Source organism: Periophthalmus magnuspinnatus, chromosome 16 (assembly GCF_009829125.3).
Source record: "Periophthalmus magnuspinnatus isolate fPerMag1 chromosome 16, fPerMag1.2.pri, whole genome shotgun sequence".
Taxonomy (NCBI): domain Eukaryota; kingdom Metazoa; phylum Chordata; class Actinopteri; order Gobiiformes; family Gobiidae; genus Periophthalmus; species Periophthalmus magnuspinnatus.
The window spans coordinates 15,905,880-15,929,578 of NC_047141.1; the positions used below are offsets into that span (position 1 = coordinate 15,905,880).

General features: G+C 42.1%; 1 protein-coding gene across 1 annotated transcript in view; it reads right to left on the reverse strand.

The window, feature by feature from the left end:
- Positions 1-449: 449 nt before the first annotated feature.
- Positions 450-23,699, reverse strand: part of erfl3 (Ets2 repressor factor like 3) — a 35,545-nt gene continuing 12,295 nt past the window's right edge. Inside the window, exons 2-5 of the mRNA XM_033980807.2 lie at positions 12,429-12,663; positions 4,871-4,986; positions 3,629-4,707; positions 450-3,543 (exon numbers count right to left, since the gene is read on the reverse strand). Coding sequence (XP_033836698.1) covers positions 2,881-3,543; positions 3,629-4,707; positions 4,871-4,986; positions 12,429-12,663 — 2,093 coding nt within the window. The 3' untranslated portion in view covers positions 450-2,880. The remainder of the gene's footprint in view (positions 3,544-3,628; positions 4,708-4,870; positions 4,987-12,428; positions 12,664-23,699) is intronic.

A 23,699-nucleotide genomic window follows, 5' to 3' on the forward strand; every position in this document is an offset into this window, starting at 1 on the left:
TCACCTTAAAAGGTAGTCTGAGGAGTGGGTAGTGTTTGTGCTGCTGTTTCTGTTAAATGTATAACCTCAGAGCCACTTGATCAACCATCAGCTCTACCATGAGTGTCGGGCGACCATCCTGCCATACAAATGTTTTTGCTGAATAAAAAGGAGAATGTATTTTGACCTTAGACTGTTTGAAGCTACAATGAAATCTACTATCTATTAAATCAATCTCCAGAATGCCACTTTATATGAAATGACCATAATGAACTCTTCTTTTTAGTGAACGGAGAACCAACTGTTAACCGTTACTGCCCCATATGACTGTCTGGCCATAATAAAGCTTAACATTAAAAGTTAATCTCTTTGTTTACTCATATTGCATCCAAACTCAAGTTACTCACTCACTAATCATCATTAAAATACCATTACATGAAAGGACAAAAAAACAACAGCTGCTAACATACTGGGCTTTAACTGGTTTAATAACCCTGATTACATCTTAATTACAAGATTGAAAAAAAATAACATGACAGAAGAAGAGAAATTCAATGTTACATCATGGTATTAACTTTCATCTCTCCATCGCAGTGTTATGCAACTGCTCTGGGAGACAAAGCAAAACTAATGACCAAAAACGGGGAGAAATTTACACATTAAAACAATAGAAATCAATTTTGAATTCTTTTAAAATGGTACAGTCCCCCGTAAATGATAAAAAATATACACAATCAAGAGAAAAAACAGATTATAAAACAAAACATTACAATACATGACGAAAAAAGGTAAAATTACCCCATCTGCATGTCAATAATATCTGCTATCTTTTTCTCCAATTTCCCAATGTTGTTCCTCTGTCAGCTCACAAAATTTACACATTTTAATTATATTACATTTGTTAAAAAGAAAACGGTAAGGGTTTGGGTTGAATTCAAAGGAGTTTGTGATGTGATGCCACAACATAAAAGCTATAATGCGAATCAAGAAAAATTAAATCAGAAGAACGACAATCTTTTGAGAGACTTTTTGTGCTGTTAGTCTACTGCAACAAGTGATGGCATGGATAAGGGGAAAGAGAAGAGATATTAACGATTTAAAGAGTGCCTCTTCAGTTAATGGGATAAAAATTGTAATAATAATAAGGCAACTGTCAGTTCAATTACAGACAAAAGCTTTAGTGACAATGTCGGTGGATTTCTGCATGTTGAGACAAGCTTCTATGTGTATTTAATGTGGAAAATTCAGTCATTTTCCATTTGTAGGTCAGTCTATCAATGGGCTGAAATGCTGAGCAATCCAATGGTAGAGCTAAACAAAAATCAAGTCTGCTAAAATATAATGGATTCAGAGCATGTGCATAGTTTGAGGGGAGTTACCTCGTCTTGCAGAAATGATTAACTATGTCTTCCTTTGCATCGATCTAAGGCAGCTGAGAGCTTTGGAGGGAAACAGGCCAAAAAACAACCAAAGAAACTAAACTGAAGAAGAGGTTTCCCACTGTGAAAATCCTGCATCTGGTTCTGGCCTATTTTTATATATTCTGTTTTGTGCTCAGAATATTATGGCTATTATCACCTAGCTTTATTTGTTTTTTGTTTTTGTTTTTTTTACTGTGCTGCAATCTCCCAAAAATATTTAAAAATCCTGAAATATTTGATATATTTAAAACACTATGGCTGTTTTAAAATTGTAATAACTTCATTTTAAAATATATAAAGGTATAGTCTGTGTGTTGCTAGAGCTTGGTTTTCATGCTATAAAAACAAGGCATAGAGAGGCAGTGTCAATCCTGCTTTCTCCAATTCATGTAGGTGGCTCACAAACTCTGGAGGACCCGGTGACAGGGCTGAAACCAAAGAGCTGGAGCCAAAGGCAGTGTTGTGCATGTGGGATTCTTTGTACGGACATTTGCTGGTTTTTAGTTTTACAGATTGCAGAGGCTGGTGTATCTTGTGCTGCAGGGACTTTCAGTTTAAATATACAATATGCAGAGAAATGGTTTATAATATTTTTCTGTTCTCACTTGTCCCCCTTAGCAGCAACTTCTCTAAACCTCTAGTAAGTCGTCATTCTTCTGTTTTTACTCACAACTCCACTGGGGAAACGGTTCTTATAAGTGGAATTTGCATTTTTCCACATGTGGTCCACACGAGCGAGAAAGGACAGAAGAGGCAGAAAGAAGCAGGTACAATAGCTTTATGCCGTTTAGTGCTGTAAAGTTGTGCGTCACAAAAATGTATTTTAAAACTGTTGCCTTGAGTTTGTTTTTGCTTGCGTGTGTGTTTTCTTGTGTGCATGAATCCTATGAGCATACAGCAATAATCTTCCCTGAGTGGAGTGAGCCAGATTTAGGAGTCAGTTCTGAAATGTTCCGTCAGAAAGCACCCACTCTTTAACTATAGAGACACAAGTTCCTAATGAGCCCCAAGATTTTGTTAGCAATTCTTAAATTTCGTAGGAATTTCTAGAGACAATAACAACTCAAAGTCCTCCCCCTATGTTGTGCTCCTCTGTGTCACTGTACATACAGGCACTTGTTGAAGTCCAGTTCTCCAGGAAAAGTATAGGGAGAGTGCTAGGCTGTTGCAGGCTTTGAGAAAGTGGGTCCCTTGAGGAAATGGGGGCAGAATATCTGCAGCTTCACTATTTGGACCAGCCACTTGCATCTCTCCTTCCCACAAAGGGTTCAAACCACAAGAGTCCTGATACAGAGAAGATCAAACTACTAGAACAAAGTCTGTGTCTTTGAGGTGTTGGTAGTTAAGCAGGATCTTGTAGTTCTCTGCTGCTTTCAGGAGTTGGGCCTCATTGTAGTGAAAGGAATCTGAGAGAGGCCCTTTCATAGACCCCTGGACTATGTGAGTGAGCAGAGGGCAGTAGTGTACAACAGTGTCTTCATCAGCACTCTTTATTTTCCAGAGACAGTTGTGCAGTGGCACGGTGTAGTTCGGCACTCACTCTGCGGTGTGGGGCCAGGGGAGTGGCTAAAGAGCCTTCGTACATCAGAGGAGGGGGACTTTCTCCTTCTGCACTGCCTGTCCCGTCCTCCTCCACCTCCAATCGCCCGTTACAATGAGTCTGTCGTATCCTCTCTTCCTCTGGTCGCACTTTCTTATCATCAGACTCCTCCTGTGAAGCCTCCATGCGCTGATCTTCACTCCAGCGCCTCTTGAAGCGCAGCTTTAGAGGGATGCATTTGGTCTGGGGTGCTCCCGTGGGCCCCGGCTGTGGGGGAGGTGGGCTCACCTCCTCTGGTTCTGCTGGTTCAGTCTTAAGAATGGGTGGCCCACGATGAACATTAGACTGTATGTGTTGTGAGGCGAAGAAGGGCAAGAGGCCAGGCGGAGGTGGGGCAGGAGCTTTAAAGACATCTTCATCCAGGTCATCATCAGGATGAGGCTGATGGGAATGGGATGTGCCATTGGTAAGGTGGTGGTGATGTGAGACTCTGGAGAAACGAGAGGAGAACTCAAAATCCTCATCTCTCTCGTCTGGGTCTTCATCGCTGATGTCAGTTACCTCCACCTCCTCTTCTGATTCAATATCAGAGATGGGCTCCACCTGTACAATAACACAAGCACCAATGTAAAAAATAGGTGAAATCATTCTATCAAGATTTATTCTTTAAATTCAAGTTTTTACTGACCTTGATTTTAGGGAGTCCAGCACTGTTAAGTGACTGTGTTGAAGATGAGGCTGAGATTAGGCCAGAGCCGCTGGCTGAACTCAGGTCACTGCCAAAGGACAGTGAGGAGCCCATGCCTGATGTGGACGACATGGACCCAGAGCCGGAGGACAGGGAGCTCTGCCGGAGCTTCCCCTGACCTTGCCCGTCTCTCTGCTTCCTGCCCAGCGGTGGGGGTTGCAGCTTAAACTTGAATGGAGACATATGCGGTGGCTCCTCTCCCAGGTGCAGTGGGTGGTGCATGGGGTGAGATGGGTGCGCAGAGTGCGGGTGGTGTGGGAGGTGGTGAGCAGAGTGACCCAAAGATGGATGGTGGTGTCTCTCTCCTGCCCTCTCTCCTCCTCCCCTCTCTGCTGGTCCCCTCTCAGTTGCCAGACTTGACTTCTCTGGTCGGTGTGGCTGCGGGACGACGATGTTGGGGTACTGTATGAATGCCCGGGGGCTCAAACCATAATTGTACACCGACTGTGTGGCTTTCAGGTAGCGTTTCATGTCCTCGGGGTTAAAGGAGAAGTGTGAGCCGAGCATAGGGGACAAACTGGGCGATGGGCTGTAGGGGAGGTGAGAGGTGGGTGTCATAGAGAGTGCTGGAGAGAGAGGGGGGGCTAAGAGACTTACTCCTCCTGGGCCAGGCAGAGGGGACACAGGGAAGGGGGACAGAGGCTCGGGGTGGATGCGGTGACTGGAGGGACCTCTTGGGTGCGCTGCCGGGTTGCCTGGGTACATCCTGAACAGAGACTCATGGGGTAAGCGCGGGTGAATGATACCACGGTACCCTCCTCCTCCACCAACCCCCCTCTCCGCTGTCCTCTCTTCGGCCGGAGCTATGGGGCCCTCCTCAATCTCAGAGTTCACTGATGTACCGTCGCTGCAGTCACTCACGGATCCCCGGGCTCTCCGCGCCACAGAGCTGAACACCACCCCTGGGCTGCGCAGGTCATCATTTGGGGAGAGAACTTCTGATGGTGTTGAAGGTGGAAAGCGGAAGTGGGTACTTGCAGCGGTCGGGACCGGAGGAGCGCTCTGAGGGACGGCACTTCCTGCAAATGTTAGAAGGAAAGAGGGAAACAAAATGAATTCTTGAAAATAATGTTAGATAATCCCATGCAATCTTCCTATCCTATTGTAGGATTAGGGAAAGACTGAGCATGTACAAGCTTATACATAGACAGCATACATACAGATAGACACTTGAAGGCTTACCAGCAGAGCCCATGTCAATGAACGGATAGTTGACCAAAACCAGTTTGTTGAAGTTGAACTTGTAGGTGAACCTCTTTCCTTTGGTCTTATGGAGAATCCGCTTGTTGTAGTAATACCTGTAAAGCAAAGAAGAACAAGTTAAACACACAGAACTAAATTGCAAGCATTGTGTCCTTTCATAACACTAAAAACTGTAAATCAACAATGTAGAGCTCATTCAAAATATAGTTTTTGTATCTTAGTCAACAAGACAGTCATGAAACATGAACCATATAACACACGAAGGAAAAAAAAACAACAACACTATTTAGTCAAAACCTTATGTCAGCCCCTTCTAATTATAGATATTAAAGAGTGTTGTATGACATTTGCACAAAGCTGATCTATAAGAGGAGGGAGGGTGGGGGGAGATAAGCGTGTGGATCAGCCTGTAAAGATATAGAGTGATGTTGAGCACAGGGATCAACAAACAACTAAAAGACCAGAGGTCAGACTTAACAATGCCACCACCGGCAACAAATCCGAGAATTTTCCGCATTATAAGGATAAAGAGTGGGTATTTAAGTGGTAACCAGGGAGTAGTGTTGCTAGTTGCTACAATACTAAAAATGTAAATGATTTTGATACAAAGGGAAAAAACACATAATAATAATAATAATAATAATAATAATAATAATAATAATAATAATAAGTCACATATTATGTATTATAATCATTATTACTATTATTTAAATATATAAAATCATTTTCAGATCAAATAATTGTAGTTTCTCTGTAGTACCATGTAGTACCATTCTAAAACTATGCAGGAAATGTTCAATCTGGTACAATTTATGTGAATTATTCATACTACTGTATGTTTCGATAAGTATCTGGGTATTGATTAATAGCATTAAAATGCCTGCGACAGTGTAACACCTAAACAGCCCATATACAGTACTGACAAATTTTGCATGATAGGCCCATCTCTTTATGCAACACCAAAACCTCCAATAATTCACCCCATCTTTATCTCTTTATGTAATGGCCTTTCTCTCTCATGGCCACTGCGTACAGTATGAGGCTCCATTTTTATTAACCTTTGTCCTGCTCAAGCTGTTTTATGTAACAACGCTCCGCTTTCTTCCCCTAGACTCGTATCCACTTTATATAACCTCCACATTCTAGCCTGCCAACCTTCACACAAACACACATCATGAAGTACACAAAGCTGTATGATATAATGGACCATGTTTATGTGTTTGAATGATGCCAACACTTTTTTAAGTCATTCAAAAAATAAAAATAAAAACATTGAACAGACATTGAAGACAGGGACAGTTCAATGTCTTTTGTCCGTTCTGTTTTTGTTTCATGTGAATATACTGCCTCAGCAATTAAAGTGGTGAAATGGTCACATTTTTATACAGCGCTATTCCACCTTCAAGGCGGTCAAAGCACTTTACATCAAGGAACCCACACTCACACATTCACCCACACATACAGACACTGGTGTATGAACCACCAACCTGTGGGTCAGTGAATATGATCGCTCAACCAATGAGGTTTACGTCGAGAGCAGGATTCAAACCGCCAACTTTCGGATCAGTGGACAAATACTTTAAAAGCTGAGCTACTGTTGCCCAATTACAGAAATACTGACATTAAACCAGAACAAAAATCTGCCTTCCACAGTTAAAAGATGTTTTCTACTGTGGGACGAGATCTGTCCAGCTCAGTGTTAAAACTATGGGCAGTTTAGAATGTGTACAGTCAAGTGAAGGCAATCTATCCATCATCTATCTATTTGTAGGGTTAAAAGAGCACATGTCATAAAAATGTACAATTCAAAATAAAATATTTTTATCTTTATAGAACTCCAGGAAGCGTAGCTGACAATTTGATGACAGCTAATGGGGATACAAATAAATAAACAATAAACAATGGTCAAATGTCCTCAAAATATCATCTATAAAAGGAAGTGGAAAACTCCTGAATTTAACATCATTACTCTGTTTGGTAGTACTAACAGAGCTATGTGCATGTGGAGAATTGTACCTCTCATCCCACTTTACTACACCAACTTATTAGGCTGTTATTTTTACATCGGAAACAAACTGTTGCCCTCCTTAATCCCTCCCTCCTCTGCTCCATCCTCACTCTCCCATTTGTCCCCTTGAGGCGTATGGTGTGAGGGCATAGGGAGTGAGGAGACAGGACAGGCCCGCACTGTTGAAAACATTGTTTTTGCCAAAGCTCAGGGCAGCAGCACATCATTTCTGTGCTACGGAAAAAGACATGCACAGAGGGCTGAGGTGGTGGGAACAGACAGGGGCAGGATAAACAATCATAGGACCATAATCAATTATAGAAAAGGGTTCGCCAGATAAGAAAGTGTTATTTTTAACTAGTACAGAAAGTAACAGGTTCATTTAATTTCAGACTGTCCAGAGGAAAAAAAATAACTGATTTGTATTAGCTGCCATGATTCTTTGAGACCAAAAATGCTATTATTGGGTCTGTTTATATCCAAATGGAAAATAACCTCCTAAAACTTCATGCAGTTGGTTGCAGGAGTTTTGCTCTGTGTTGTTACATGCATTTACCCAAAGAAAATACAGGTAAGTTGCTATGTAATTGGTGATTAAAAGACCTTAATGGGGAGCCTAGCCCACTCACATTTGGTTTATGTTCGGCTGTGTGCCTGTAGTTAATACAGATAATGTTGAAGTACATAGTTAGAGGCAACGACTTTGCGTAATGGTATCCGTGGTGACCGAGGCAGCACAAAGCACATGGTCGACCATTCTTGTGCGTGTAACCCCCTCCTGTGCCATCATACGGGCAGACAGTCTTTGAAGAGCATTTGAACTCACTTCAAAAGAGAAGAAAGAGATTCTTTGAGTGCCTGTGTTTAGCTGCCCACCACACTCGACCGCCGGCACACACTCACCTCAAATCACGACTTATGAACAGTCACCTTGTTACAGCTCAAACATTCAACAGGATGCCTACACATACACAGAGCATTATCTCTTGCCCCGCTCAACCAGAGGAGGAGATTGAACAGTCAATGCAAGTATGGATTTAAGCAAAGCCTTCAGGGAAACGGGGCATTTCCAACAAGCCAGTAGCTACTGTGTGTGATTGTAGACTGAGGATTAAGAAGTGATTACACAGACCTATGTGGTTTAAAACATAATGACCAGAGTTGAAAGAGTTCAGTATGTCAAAGACAATGAACACTGGCCATCCTGAGCCTCAACAAAGAATTTACACTTCAGATACACAAAATGCTTTTCAAGGGCTGGACTGCTAGGTTAACATCTGTCAAATTATCATTTATAGAGGTCAACAGTAGTAGTATTTGACTTAGAATTACTCACGTAATAGACTGTTACCTAAAATAGCATTTAAATGCCCCACATTTTCCATTTGTATATCATATGACGGTTGGTTTAGAGATCATTTCACAAACAAAAGTGTATGTGCACAAGCTGTGCTTACCCTATTGTTGGGCTGTAAATAGGCACCGACTGTGACAGGAAGCTGGGATTACAATACTCCCCATGAGCCCCTGTTTATTTTCTGCCTCTTTCGTCACTATTGGCTTGTGTTGGACACACATGGACTGGACACACCAGCTGCCTCTCAGGTGAGTGTGCATCAGTGGCACATGTGTGGGGCTTTGTGCGATCTAGCTCTGATGGTGTGTACTCTCTGAACAGGAAATCAAACATGTTTGTGTAAAAATGTGGGCCAGTCTGAAGCATAATTAGGCGACACGTCACATGCTACATGTGAGCTGCGGGGGGGTATGTGTGTGCCTGTGTGTGCCTGTGTGTGCCTGTGTGTGCCTGTGTGTGCCTGTGTGTGCCTGTGTGTGCCTGTGTGTGCCTGTGTGTGCCTGTGTGTGCCTGTGTGTGCCTGTGCGTGCTTTTGCATTGTGTGTGCATTTGCGTAGACAAGAGGAGGCACTGGTCAGGGTATGATTAGGCGCCTCCCATGCTCTGTGGGTGCAATATGATGTGGATGTGCACAGCGCGTGTTCAATCTGCCCACAGGAAATAAAGGCTTCATTCACTCAGGGACAATGACACATACAGCACCAACACGTCCAGCGGACAAAGTGAAACAATAGACAAACAATGCGCACACTGGGCACAGGCATATGACGACACAACCTAAGGACACACTCTTCTGGCCCAAAGAGCAGATCTGGACATAGACCTTCTGACCGACAGACCAGTTGGGCCCAGAGGTGAGCAGCAGGATATACTAGCCTGTTTGATTCTTGTGGCCATGACTTAACAGTTGTGGTGATTTAATGAATATAAGAGTAAACTACTGTTACTGTAGGGCAGGCTGCTGTGGTTGTCTGTTAAAATCACATTATAAACAGAGACGAGAGATGAGATATTTATTATTTTAAGTATGTCTGAGTAATATATTAAGATATTAAATCTTCTGAATATTTAAATCTTTGAACTGTGCAACGCTTTAATGATCCATCACATCTCAGAGTACACTAGCAAAAGTGTGGGGAGCTGCAGCACTGCATGGCCAGGAGAGTGCGTACAATGGAGCATTTGTTTACGGCCCTCTATGTGTGTGTGTGCACATGTGCCACGTTGTTAATCTTTGCCAGCTGTGCGTGGCGGTCCCCCTGACCTATGACCACAGTGTTAGAGCTAGGGCTGATGGCGGGCAGCACAGGGGCCCACAGACCAGGAGCTGGGACCTTTTAGTATGATTACCGCCATTAAGTCTGCTCCACCATACCACTGATTGGCACCAGGCTTTCTCTGATTTGGACAGGATAAGACTAAAGAGGAAAGAAAAAACTATTTCACTATCATTATCCTATGACTGCAAGACTGTAATGAAAAAAACTAAAATAAAAGGGTCATTGTCACAATAACTCAAGTTTAACTTTAGATATCAACAATCATGCTCTGAAAACAAGTGATTCAAGTAGTTCATCAGGCTGTTTTCTTCACTCCACGGCCTGTTTTGCCACATGACATCACAAGGTGGAACAGTGCCTTTTCTGTTTGAGAGAAGAACTTAGCCTAAATAAGTAGGGTTTGTGTGTTAAACATGTGCAAATGAAACAAAACACAATACTAGGTATGTTTTTGATGAGGAAACAACATTATAACATAGTATTATGGGCCCTTTAATGATCTAAAGACAGTCTCGTACACCGTCCTTCCCGTGTACAGACACACACGTGCACAGTGGGAGTTTAATCCTCTCTACAGGAGTGGGAATTTCACAGCGTGCGTGGGAGCAGGAGTACGAGATGACGCACGGACCCCTCAACGGAAGGCCAACACACACCGACACAATGTGGAGCGCCCGATGGAGGGAATTTCCAGCATGTGCCAGGCAGACAGGAAAGAATAAGGGAATAATAAGTTCAGTGAGGTAAAAATAATACTCAAGTGAAAGACCCGCAGTACAAGGCGTATTAAGTGTGTGTGAAGGCGTGTGTGTGCGCTAATAACCACATGCTGCCTTTGGTCTTCATTATTAGCAGGCTCCAGGTTTTCTCCATATGAAGGGCAGAGGGCCTGGTCTCCAGCAGTATGGTCCATATGGAGAACTGTGAGCATGTGCTTCCTTTCCTCAGAACTTCATTCATCTAAAGAAGTGGTTTCATTCTTGTCAATGTCATCTTTGATTCAACTAGTGCAATTATCTGCTGGGTTTAGCCAGACATTTATCACATACTTCCATCTTTCATCTACAATTAAGAAGTTAGTTTTTGTCATCATAACACATTATCATATAACTGTGTTTCGGATATGCATTTTCTATTTCTGTACATAGAGAATGTTTCTTGAAATGACATACAATATGTAATATAAAAAGTGCATATGATTCCTCAACCACAGTAATGAACTCCTCCAGTGGCTCTCCTTAAACCACCTCAGTTCATGCTCTGTGTAATCTCCTTTCCCTGTGACAATACCGTTTCAACACTCAAAGAGACCTGTTTGGGGATGATATTTGACATACAGACAAACTTGCACAGCTACACACTTAAGTATGTGACTGTGTTTAGATAATAAAAGTGGCATTCCCAGAAATCTAGAGTCTTTGGCTCTATTACTCAGACAGTCGGTAAGTCGTGCCTAGATGCTACGAATAGCACTTACACTAAATCTCTAATGGGCTAGAGACTATGACCTGGCCCTGGTGTGGTTAACCAAGCCATATTTAGCTACTACAGTGTTAGAAATAGACCAGGCTTTCATGACATTTGGATTCCTAAACATAGTGACTCATAATAAGGAAGTCAGATTTTAATGATATCTCAGACATTTGTAGATGACACAAACTAAACCAGATATTTGTAAATCAGTGGGTAAAAAAATCTTCTTCACACCAGGCACTGGCCAACGTGCGGCTTGATGTTGAGCCTGGAGCCAGGAACTCATGTCTTATGGTATTTGCATAAGAACACACTATTTCGCGATTATAAGAATAAGACACTGTTAATCCAGTCTGATCTGTACTATTACACAATGACCTCTAAGCCCTGCAGAGATCTTTAGTGCAAACTTCTCCCAGCTCCCAGGGCGCTACCAGCAACTGATTAACTGTAGCAGAGCCCTTTCTCATGATTTACACCTATAGAGTCGGCCATTACCATAAGCACTTTAAAGATAGCCACCATTACGCACCAAAAAGCTGAATTTAAGAGTCACAAGGCTTATAACATTTACACTGGTGAGATTAAGAGAACCACTGCTGCAGATGGGAGCCTCCTGGGACATTACTATGGGCCACTAATGTGCACACACATAACTGTACACTTTAGATTTTCTGAACTGAAAAAATAATGGCTGTATTTGTGGTTTATTTATAGCATAACATCCATAGACTAGAAGCTTAGGCCACAGTAAGTGCATATATATAGCTGGTGTTAAGAGTTTGCTGATGGGTCAGAGAGGCTGATTATCCTCTGGTTCCTATATGCAAGAGTTAATCTTTTTTCTGTAACAGGTAATCTGTTGTCCTCATCTACCCCCTGCAACTGTAGGCTTTCCCTCTTTAAGTAAATTGATCAGTGGCTCCACTCCAGTTTTTTAAAGCGCAGGTCAACAAACTAAACGTAAATAGTTCACCTGATGTAACACATGAGCTGTCGTCAGGGCTTTTACAACAACAGAGCTCTCAAGGAGCACATCAATAGTAATGAAGCTTAAGGATTAAGACATTTATATGGAGGTGTTTGCTGCTTTATACACTGTGGGTATTCAACAATCACCCAAACAATGCAACAGACCCATGATGTTGATGTGGAAGTGGGTGTCTGAAAGGCCTGCATTATCTGGCAAAGTTTAAATAACTGCCAAAATGGAAAGAAAATGTTTTGTTCTCAAGAAATGCAAATGTTTTGAACAATACACAGATTATTAACATTATTTATAGCACGGTTAATGTTTTACAATTCTGACATCCCAACAAGCAAGCATTTCTGAGTGGACATTAGGAAACTGAATAACCAAATGGTGTGTCTAAATAAGTAATGGCAGTTGACTTGCTGGTAAGCAGCATGTAAGCTCACCTGAGTGCTCTGCTCAGCTTGTCGTAGTTCATTTGGGGTTTACACTTCCGGGCGCCCCACAGCCGGGCCACCTCATCGGGGTCTTTGATGACGAACTCGCCATAGTCACCCTGCCACGCGATCACGTCGTGGTACTCCTCTTTCCTCAGCAGCTCCAGGATGAAGTGCCACAGCTGGATCTGCCGGGACCCCGGGCTGGACTCTGGCTTGTAGGCCCATTCTGGGAACGCAAAACCTATGTGAAAACACACATGGAGATGACGGTTTTTTTAATGTAAAAAAACATTCATTTCATAGCTACCAAGCTGTTGGATTTGGAGTCATTTTGGGACACAGGTTTTACTATTTTTTCATAATGCTTTAGCTTTCAAATCGCTTCACCACAACACTTAAATGACCGAACATACAAAAGATGCATTTGTATATTTTTAATATGAAAAGTTATAAAAGCACCTTGTCTTCAATGTAAAGTCTCAGCACAAGACTTTGTAATCAAACTCAATTGCCTATTGTCAGGTCACGGGCTCACCACAGACGCTCTTCACAGGAAACGCGCGCACACAAGTGAAACTACACATTTGCCACTGAAACCTGCAGAGTCAGTGAACCTTGTGGAACTTTTACTCAAAAACTGTTCCACCTGTCTGTCCTCCACAGCTTTCCTCTCATGCACTCACTCTTTCCGACGAGGGGAGTGAAAAAATAACAACACGGCAAGTCATCTCTCCGTCGCTCTCTCTGCCCACTGCTCGGAGGAAAGTAAGAAGCACAGATTGTGGGTGTGCACCATTTTTAAATGCTTTAAAATGTGCCACTGAGTCTCCCACTAACATTCTGTCGCCTGGGTGGTCAAAACAACCTGACACATCCGAGCCAGACGTACACGGGATAGTACCGTGTTTACAGTGAGAAAGTCTGTCTGGAGTTTATTCAGAAAGGCCTTTTTGTGGTTTTAATCCTCCCTCTTAGAAAACAAAGTATATTTTTAAAAGGGAAATCAAAATGTTACTGAAAATGGCTTAACTTTTACTTTTGTCTATTAGCAATATTATGACATCCACATTTAACCAGATTTAAGTGGTAGTAGCAAACGGTATAGTTAAACAATTGCTTATTTTAATTTGATATTAAAATATGCATAGTAGAATATATATATTTTAGCCATATCTTATTTTTATTTTCATTTTAACATTTGTCTCAAGAAGTTACATATTTTCCGGAGTATAAGTAGCACCAGAGTATAAGTCGCATCAGCCACATCACATCACATATAAACTGCATCTGAGCACAAGTCGAACCCCAGGCCAAATTATGAAAAAAAGTGTGATTTATAGTCTGGAAAATATGGTATACACCTTTAGTAATTTGTAACATTGCAAGTTGTAGTTTTAATGTGTGTTGTGTTAATCTCCCACTTTGCAACGCCATGGAAAGACATACAGTCAGCAGCTAGCCAGTGTTTGCAATGTGTTTAAGTACTCAGCATGCAAACGGCAACAGAGGAAATGAGGCAGGAGTCTGGGCTGGAGATGGAGAAACAAACTGCCTTGAATCATCAGATTATAGATGCGCAGCCTGAAGAGCAGATAGATAGCCCTGATAATCTGCTGCTCTGGCCCGCGCGCACTATTTAGTCACTGTTGCATAACACTAATTAATGTTGAGAGCACATCTGCCAGATATCAGCACGTATCGCTCCTGCTGTCTCTGCCAACGTATGGAGTAGCTTTTGATATTGCACTTTTGGGAGTGCAATAGGGAGTGCCTATTTTTGTTAGTACTGTTTTCCATCTTTTTTTTTTTTTGATTGACAAAAGAGGAGATACTATAACTAGTACTGAAAGTAGGTGTATTAGAACAATTAAATAATAATAATTAAAAAAATACATTTCACATTAACAGGACGAAGATCAGCCTTTCCTGATAGAGCAAGTATTGAGCATTTATACTGAAACAAATATGTATAAATCTTTAGCAACCAAAGGAATAAAATAACACAGAATGTATATTTCCTGTGGAAGGTTGGGTTTGAGGATACAATATTATCAGCTATCCCTAGTTGTACAAAATTTCAATTCATTATTTTAAGTATAATCTGGTTTGTCAATTCTCAACTTTGCACATTTAAGTAGTAGATTGAATGAAAGCTACAACACTGGCTCACGCACAATCTGGAACTTCCTTCTTATCTTCCCGCCCTCTTCCTCCTCCTCTCTCTCCTTTAAAACATCCAAACAAACACTCATTGGCCTATCAAGCCATGAGTGAACAGCGATTACAGTGGAACAGACTGGGGGCTAGCATAAACACAAGGCAAACCACAGGCCTCCTATAAAAACACACACACTCGTACTACAGAGACAGCACACTCTTTCCAAGCATAGTAAAACTGGCCTTTTTCAGACCACTCAACTGTGTCAAGTCCAGTCAAGAGGGGCCTAAACAAACCTACTTTGTGGTTGTAGACAAATAAAGCAATGGTGACGGTACCTTACGCATTGGCCCTCAGGTGCTCAACAAGCGCAACTGGCTTTACCACAGGGCCTAGGCTAATTAGTTTATGGTCTTCAGCATGGCTTCTCAAAACACAGCACACACACAAAAAATTAATAAATAATCTAGACACAAATGTTCTGATGTCACATGTTTTTACAGTGTTACAAAATATGCTTATTGTCAATGCTATGAAAGAGTTAGGACAGTGAGCAATAACTTGGACTCCTGCATTAAAAATGAACTTTAAGGTAGACTTTAAGACTAGAATGAGTTTAGGGGATTAATACCAAGTTATAACCTAACACTCAACCAGTAAACACATGAGGTTATACATTTTTTACAAGTATAGCGATGCTAGTATGTGATGTGTGAGAAAGCGCGTAACCTCCTTCATGTGCTCAATACATATGTAATGATCTCTTTGACTTTCACGGAGGTCACACACACATCATATTTCAGCTGGGCGAGTGAAACTGATCCTGGGGCTAAAGACCTGCAGCGGTGACCGTGGTGTGAGAACAGAGACAGGGGCACATTCTCTCTCATCATCAGCTGATTCCCCGCTCCTCCTGATTAACATAGCGACAGGTGTGCGCATTTATGCTGGCCGTGTCCGACTTAGCGCGGCTTGTCAGTTTACCTGTCAACTCTTTACATCAAAGGCCGGAGTGATATGGAGTTGCCGAATGACTTTAGGGTGGCGCTGCAGGAGTCCTCGGCTGTGTGTGGATGTGTATGTGGCCCGGAGGGGATTATGTTCAGAGGAATGCCAAGAGCAAGAACAGGTGTCTTTGTCCTTCTTTGCAGCACAGTCCGACCGCACTGAGCAGTCCTTAGTCGTCATGGATCAGCCAGTGTTTCATCAGCTCTCAATACATGTTACGAAGAAGCTGAATACTTGAATAACAGAGGCAGTCTAATTCACTGGAAGAAAAGTTAAGTTGTTTTGATTTGTAACAAAATTCAATTATATCCCTAACTAAAACATATGTTGCATTAAATGTAAATAAAACATCTGTCACAGCTTGTTAGGTTAGATACAACTTAAAAAATGAAGTTCAAATCAAATGGAATTTCAAGAGCCCTTTAAGAGCAATACTGACACTAGCGAGCACAAGTCATTTGCTGTATATTAATGTGATAACATTTTGTCCATTTTTAACATGGAATAGCTGTGTGTGTGACATTATGTGCCCCTATGATGAAGTAGCAGCTGAATAAAAGCAGTGAGTTTGACCTAACCCCCCACACCATACTTAACCTCTGTGACCTGGACTCTCCCTCTCTCTGGCTCCTCTCCTCCCTCCCAGGGGTGACACCAGATAGCCATTACAGCATGTGCGCACACACTTGCCATCAATAATGTAGAGGCCGGGTAGAATAGGGGTGTGCCTATAATCTCTGCCCTGGGACAGCGGAGAGAGTGCTTCCACAGAGAGTGGGGGTAAGAGAAAGAGGGGTGAGGAGTTGGGACAAGTGAGGGGCAGGTGGTAGAAAGTGATGCAAGGGGGGCAGAGTAGTGAAAGAGAAGACGGCGAGATGAGAAAGTGGGAGCAAAAAAAGACCTGGGGGGAGGAGAGTGGGAAGAGAAGGAGACAATAGTGGAGGAGAAGAAGGAGTAGGAGAGGGTGGAGGGGGGGATTAGGGAGCGATGAGATCATAGCTCGTCTGGTAGTCTGTTGTCATACTGCTCAGGTTGCTTATAACCCCCCTTCCTCCCCTCCTCAGAGTGCGGATGCCTCTTTTCCTCTGTGTGATCTTAGTGGCAGGCCCCTAAAAGACTTCTAACACTGCTGCTATTCCAGCTATGTGCTGCACCGAGCACCACGGCAACAATGACCTCCGCTCTTTCACAGCAAAAGAGAGGGGGCCAACAGGGAGATAAAGTGAGAAGAGAGGAGACCACAAAAGACTCTAGATGTAGCTGTGAAGAAGCAAGCACATTGGCAAAGATCCGATCACACATGAGGCTTGCAAGTTGAGTTGATATGAGTTTCCTTGTGAAATGGGAATGGCCCACTTGCAAGTTCATGATAGGACAATGTTAGCAAGTCATGGACAATATTAACCAAACTGTGATTTAACAATAAACCAACACATTTTACATCGCCTGAAATAAAAAGAACATTTTGCATGCACTTTATAAAGAGAAGAACCAACATTCTACATACTCCCCATTTACATGTTTTTAACAAATACTCCACAGAACTCCACAGAAAAAAAACAGTCAAGTATGTTATTTGGGCTGCATGAAATAGACAATTGCATTTGAAACCAAAGAAACAAAAACTATTATTGGAGTATTGAGTAAATTGGGCGGTTTAAGCTCACGACTTTGCATTGAAAACTTTGCAGCGTGACACACATATCGACTTTGGATGCGCTCCACCTCCATCATCGCTCTCCAATGAGGGGGTGGTGTGGAGGTTGAGTTCTTGTTTACTAACAAATCTTGCATTTCATCAAGGTTCATTTTTCAGTTCTTTTCATTCTACTTGAACAGGGCTGTCAAAAGTTTTGAAAATCAGACACTACTCAGATATCCTTAGCTCATTACTAAAACTGATATCGACACTAGATACTCATTTTGAACAAATATCTATACTAAGAAAGTCATTCACAGACCAGAAATGAACCTTTTCTGAATAGCTTTAGAATGATCTTAGCTGTATCAGAACAAGTATACATGGACTAGTATATGAGCATGGACAACTATGGAACATATTCTATGATTTAATGTTGAAAATGTCATTCTATTGTCTAATAAAGAGTGATTTTTTATCATCATCATCATCGTATCTGAATCCGTATTGAGTGTCGAATACATTCCTTAGTATCAAAATCAAGTTTGAAATTAGTATTGTGACCATACTGTACTTAATACAGTATTAATGTGTTGTGGTTAGTAAGGCATCTATGGATTTTTCCAGAAGACAGTCAGGATGATTAAGCAGATGAGTGACAAATGAGATAAGCAGAAGAAGAGAACATCAGCAAATATACCCTTAGCTCTGTGCCAACTTAACAGGCCTTCTGCAGACTCAGGGCTTTCACACGGCTGGACCAAGGCCTCAGAGCGACCATTAGCTGCATTTGGCCAACAGCTTTCACCCAACTCAGCCCCTGCCAATCCTGGAAGTGGAAAACGCACATCTCAAATAGGGTGAGGTCATGCCGCTCTGTCAAGGATACACAGTGTGCCTTTAGCGTATTTGTACACAGGTATACACTGATCTGCTTTCGTCGCAGCTAAGTGAAACTCCCCCCAGCGCCGGCGGGGAGAACACAGGAGACAAGAAACACAAGACTGGAGGAGGAGGGACAATAAGAGACGCCCGGGGTGAGACGAGGAAAGTAAGAGTGAGAGAAGCGGGACAGAAGAGACAGAGAAGGGTGGGCTGGCAACAGGAGGAGGGGGGTAACCAGAACCCTTCAAGTCCCAAAGTGTCTGGACTCTTCCCACAAAGTCCATTAAAAATTCATTAGGCCGATACGAGTGAGGCCGGGTACAGACAAGGGGACAGCAGAAAGATAGAAGTTCTGGGTGAATAATGGGTTTACTTTGCCTTGGTTAGCTAAATTGCGTTTTTAAATGCTATGCTGCGTTGAATGAATTATATTATGGTTTTATGGTTTTATAATGCTTTGATTTTATCGGAAAGCACTTTAGTCATCTTGAGTGTTGTTAAGGGCTGTATAAATAAAGTTTGATTGATTGATTTATGCTGGGTTTTAGTATAAAAACTTTTGGCTTTACTGAGAAATAACAAACCAATGTTTTGTTTCTTCATCAAACTTTCTTGTTTTTTAATTTCTTTTTTATCCCAAATCCCAGCTATAATGTTTATGTAACACAGAAATCGAAATCTCCAAGCCAAAGGGTATGTCTCAAATATACCAGTTTGTATCATCATTGTAAATGATGGGCCAACAACAAAATAGGGCAATAAAGTTTGACTCTAAAGCATTTCTTTTAACTGCATTGATCAAGCCTGTTCCCCAACTTTCATCTTTTCATCCCGCGATACGGCAACAAGCCTAGTAAGTGCTAACTTTGGACAGTAAAAATACTTAAGGCTGTTGCTAATAATCCAGATGGAGCTAATTTTTTTCTTCAAAGTCGTGTTCTCACTGAAGGTGCCGGGAATGTTTATGCGCCGCTGTGCACCTGGACGCCACAAGGGGTTAAACACACAACATAAAGACGTGTGCGCTTTGGAAGGGTTCTCAACTACTCTTGGTGGTCGCCATGGTCTACACTACACAATCTATAGGCTCCGACCAACTGCCACACCACCATATAGCCAAAGCATATAGAGCAGAGTGTGCGCTTTGTGATCTTGAAGGGGCCAAAAATAGTGCAACACACACATACTATAGAATTGTTCAGATGAATACACTCCAGTGATGAAAGGAAAAGGGAAAGTAAGGAGTTGAAGAAAGTGATGAGAAGGGCACTAGTGGGACATGATATAACTGAACAAAGTGTGTCCCCTGTGTACACTGCCCATCTCCTCTTCCAATGAACCGAACCTGTGAGCCTTCTTGGAAATGGCAAGCGTCAGGAGCAACAAACGGGAATGAAGATGCACAAGTCCACCCGGATCTTCTGAACAAGATCAGTTCACGGGGTTGGCGAGAGGATAAATGGTCATAACACATAACAATTTGGTTCAGTTTCTTGGATGCTTCAGTTCGATACATTTTCGGTACCGGACAATTATAAAAGACACAAGGTAGCCTAAATGTTGTTTAGGGCCCATTAGGCATATGTTACATAAATGGTTTCCTGTTAAACAAAAGCAATGCTAAAAGTGTCATTCATATTATTCCAACAGTCTTTAATGTTTCAGGGGGTTGCATATTTACAAATCAACTTGGATATTGCAAATAGGCCCAATAAGCACTCGGTAAACATGTGTGAATTAATAATGTATCACTTAGGAGACACTCTTGTTTCTGGAGTTGATTTTTGGCTCAGAATACCCAGGGGTCCCCTCCTTAACCACCTGGGACAACTAAATCCACTAGCAGCCGCTGTAACTACCAACACTGGCCTCTTCACATGGGAGCTCTAAGAAAAGACAAACACACTGACACAGTAGCTTTAGGTTTTTCACAGGGGAAGTGGAAAGGGCCAAAAGTCACCACATAGTCCACATTAGCACCACGACGTACTACACCTGATGTCTTCTCTCAGGTGGGCCAGTAGACTGGACTTTATCACGCTCATAAACAAGCCGTCTGGTTGAGGAGCCAGAGTGCGATTCTCAGGAGGGTATTACGAAGAGCAGAATAATATTGTGTCAGCAGTGCTCTCGGGGTAATAATAGGTATATTTACTCTCACCAAAGTTACGCATGATCCCGTGATACTTCCATCCCTGTTGGACTATTCTGTCAACTATAAACTGGATGAAAAAAAAACCAATCAAGCCTTTCTGCCAGAGGACATTCTTAGGATCCTCTTCCACACCATGAACAGCAGTCTCAAACATTCACCTGTACAAACAAAACTGACAACAGAGTTATTTAGTTATTCATCTTTTCCAACCCTGTCGCTCTATTTAAACGTACTCTACTCTGTAGCTTTTTAAGCGAATGATTTCCGTCCAATAACTGTTGAAACCTGTCTAGAGCTAGCACTAGCGTGCTATAGGCCACAGGCGCCTCTCTTCTTCTCCTGCAGCTCACAGCCTGCTGTTAATGTACTTCAGCAGCCAAACACTCAACAGAGAGCTGCCAGTTGACCTCTGATCTCTGGTTCAACAGCACAGTGCCTACACTCACTACAGCCTGCCAGAGTGTGGTGCCCACATTTATGAAAGCTAATAATAAAACAGCAATGAAATAAAGAGTTTGTTTTTTTAAATGAGTTTTAGAGGATCATCCAATGAAGTGCAGTGTTGTGTACCGTGAAGACAATGTGTAATCCTAGCCATGCAGTGACGTCTGGGTCAGAAACTGAAGTCAAAATGAAGTGTTTATGAGGTCAAGAGGTCACAGGGTGACTTTGCCACAGCAGAGTAAATGAGGCCTTGTTTAAATTTGTAAATATGTGCGTGTGCATTAGTAAAACGGGGAGGTGGCACCTTTGGGAGGTGGTTTCCTGGAATGTGCCACTACAGCGGGACAGGAAGCCAGCAACTGTTCTGCACCACAACAACAGATCTGTTTCCTGTGAGTGCGTCCATGCATATCACCTCTGATAGACACTAGTAATCTCTACTCACACACACACAAATCTGGGTGAAATCAAAAGGAACTTACGAGAACAGGAAACTCAAGACCAGAAGTGAGATAAAATGTTCAACATAATCTACTCATGTGTGCACAGTACACACTATCATTACTGACAGAGGAACTATCCTGTCACACCTGCAGATTGATAATGAAGAACAAAGTAGCATGTTTGGAATTTAGGAAGTGTAAAGAGCAACAAGTCTGACAAGAAAGCAGGTTTACGAAGCCAAACCCTTATTGTCATTACTCATTCCTCGTAAGCCGCAGGACCCATGCTGGTTTCTCATACTGTCTATGAACTCACATGGATAGAAGTGCGGCCAGTGCATGTATCAGTCAGAAGACAGCATGTCTAAGTTTAAAAAAAAAGGAAAAAATGTCTGAGGCACATGTGGACCATGCGCTAGTGAATAGATAGAGAACCAGAAAAACAAGCCGACAATGAGGGCTCTCGACTAAAACAGCCTGTGCGAGTCTTTATTTATGTGTGTAGTGTGCGTCAGTGCTGACTCAGAGCGCAAACGTGTTTGTAATTCAGCCTTCACAACGCAAACTCTCCCCCATTCTCCTGCCTTTCTCTCTTGCTCGCCCGCTCACACTGTCTCCTAGCAACCAGACACTTAAGGCCTAAAAATAACCCCCCAGAAAAAACGAACAGAACAAAAAAATAAAAAACATAAAACTGCAATTAATCCTTTCAAGGCTGGGTCACGGACTCCAATGTGGACAAGGTATTGGAAAAGAAGGGAGACAGATTTAGAGAGTGAAAGTGGGAGGTCAGATGCGCCAGCAACAGGTAGTCGAGAGGAGTCAGAGTTCTGTCTGTGTGTGTTTCCAATAACCTTGGATAGGTAAAACACTGAACTTCTTCACCCTTTGCACAACAGACACACAGTTTTGAACCAAGCAAATGTTCAATGTACTGGTTCATTGTGTTGTCGCTTTTCTCCTGTCCTTACTGTGTTATGAAATAAACAACGTTATGAAACTAACAGGAGTAATAGACAACTGAGTCACGAGCGCTGCATGGGTGAGGGCTGCCGAGGAGCGTCTGAAGCACATTCCAAACTGGATTAACATTCTCACCGTGGCGGGCAGTGAGAGACGCACAGACACCTGATCTCAGCTCCAGACTGGAAAAGACACAATTAAGTGAGGGAAGAATTCAATCATACTTCACTGGGATAACAGTGATACTGTATTTGCCATGCAGTACAAAACTGACTGAACCTGAAATGTTCTTTTGACTTAAGTTTAAATTGTCATTCTACATTTTTACATTTGCTGTTAAGCTAGGTTGTCTGACAATACGTTATATACATTCGCTATCAATTCCATAAATAGCCCCACTGCAATTAAGACTTACACAAACAGCTCAAGTATCCTCTTCTTAATAAGTTCACTGATAAGTAAACATCCACCGGAGATGTAATGTAATAAAACAATGTAATAAAAGAAAAAGTTCAGAGCTCAAAATCCACACAATTCTTATTTATTTATTTATATTCTTAAATCAGTCCTCAGTGAGGCATACTCACTGCAGGCTCTAAGAAAAGGGATTTAAGAAACTTTTTTTTTCTTTTTTGATACGTACCAAAAAAACAAACAATATTTCTTCCAGTGAGATGCTCTACTGGATTTTTGTCTTACACAAACTAGGAAGTCACGCCAACTCTGGACTACTGTAAACCTTTAAAATAAGCTAGATTTGTTTTTCACTTTACCATTGGGAGAACCAATACAGAAAGTGTAAAGTAGTGTGTAGTACGTTTGGCCCTGGGGAATCATGTTTTGTTTTTCTTTTTCTCGTCATGCTAGAAAGATTATCTTTAATGCTTTCTTTTTTTTACAGTGAATATTTTTGTTAAACCAAATCAAATCATAGTGGCACAAGTGTGGATGCCAACATTAACGGCTTATTAGTTGGCTGAGTCAAAATGCCCCCATCCGAACACATGCTCTGGAAATGCCAAGGGAGAGATAAGAGAAGTTGAGAGGAGGGTTGGTGGCCTGGCATTTGAAAGGGGCCCTTGGGTGCTGAGTGAACAGGGGACGTACCATAGCCTGCCAACGGACCGTGTTGTGTTTAACACCTTTCTGCTGCTCAGGAGAGGGGAGCATGCAGCCGCTCGCTAAGTGCTCATAGAAGGCTAATTATCCATAGACTGGGATGAATTAGACCCACTGGTGTAAGGGTTTGTGATATGCAAGAGGAGCAAGTTTTAAATGTACACTTAACCACGAGGCATGCTGCACACTAGCACTCCAGAAAGTGAAACAAAGAGGGAGCAACTTGAAGTGACAAGACTGACATAAAAAAATAAAAAAAAAAATCATGTCAGGAGAGGTAAAGTGTTCTTCCACCCCTTTAACACAGCAGGGGAGTGGACTAGTGCAAGATTTACACAGAATCTTAAACACATTAACAGCTTGTTAGAGATTATTATCTTGCACGTTGAAGTTGATGGAGAAATGCCGCCAAGACACAACCAAAACATACTCTCCACAGAAAGACAATTGTGTCACCTTCTAT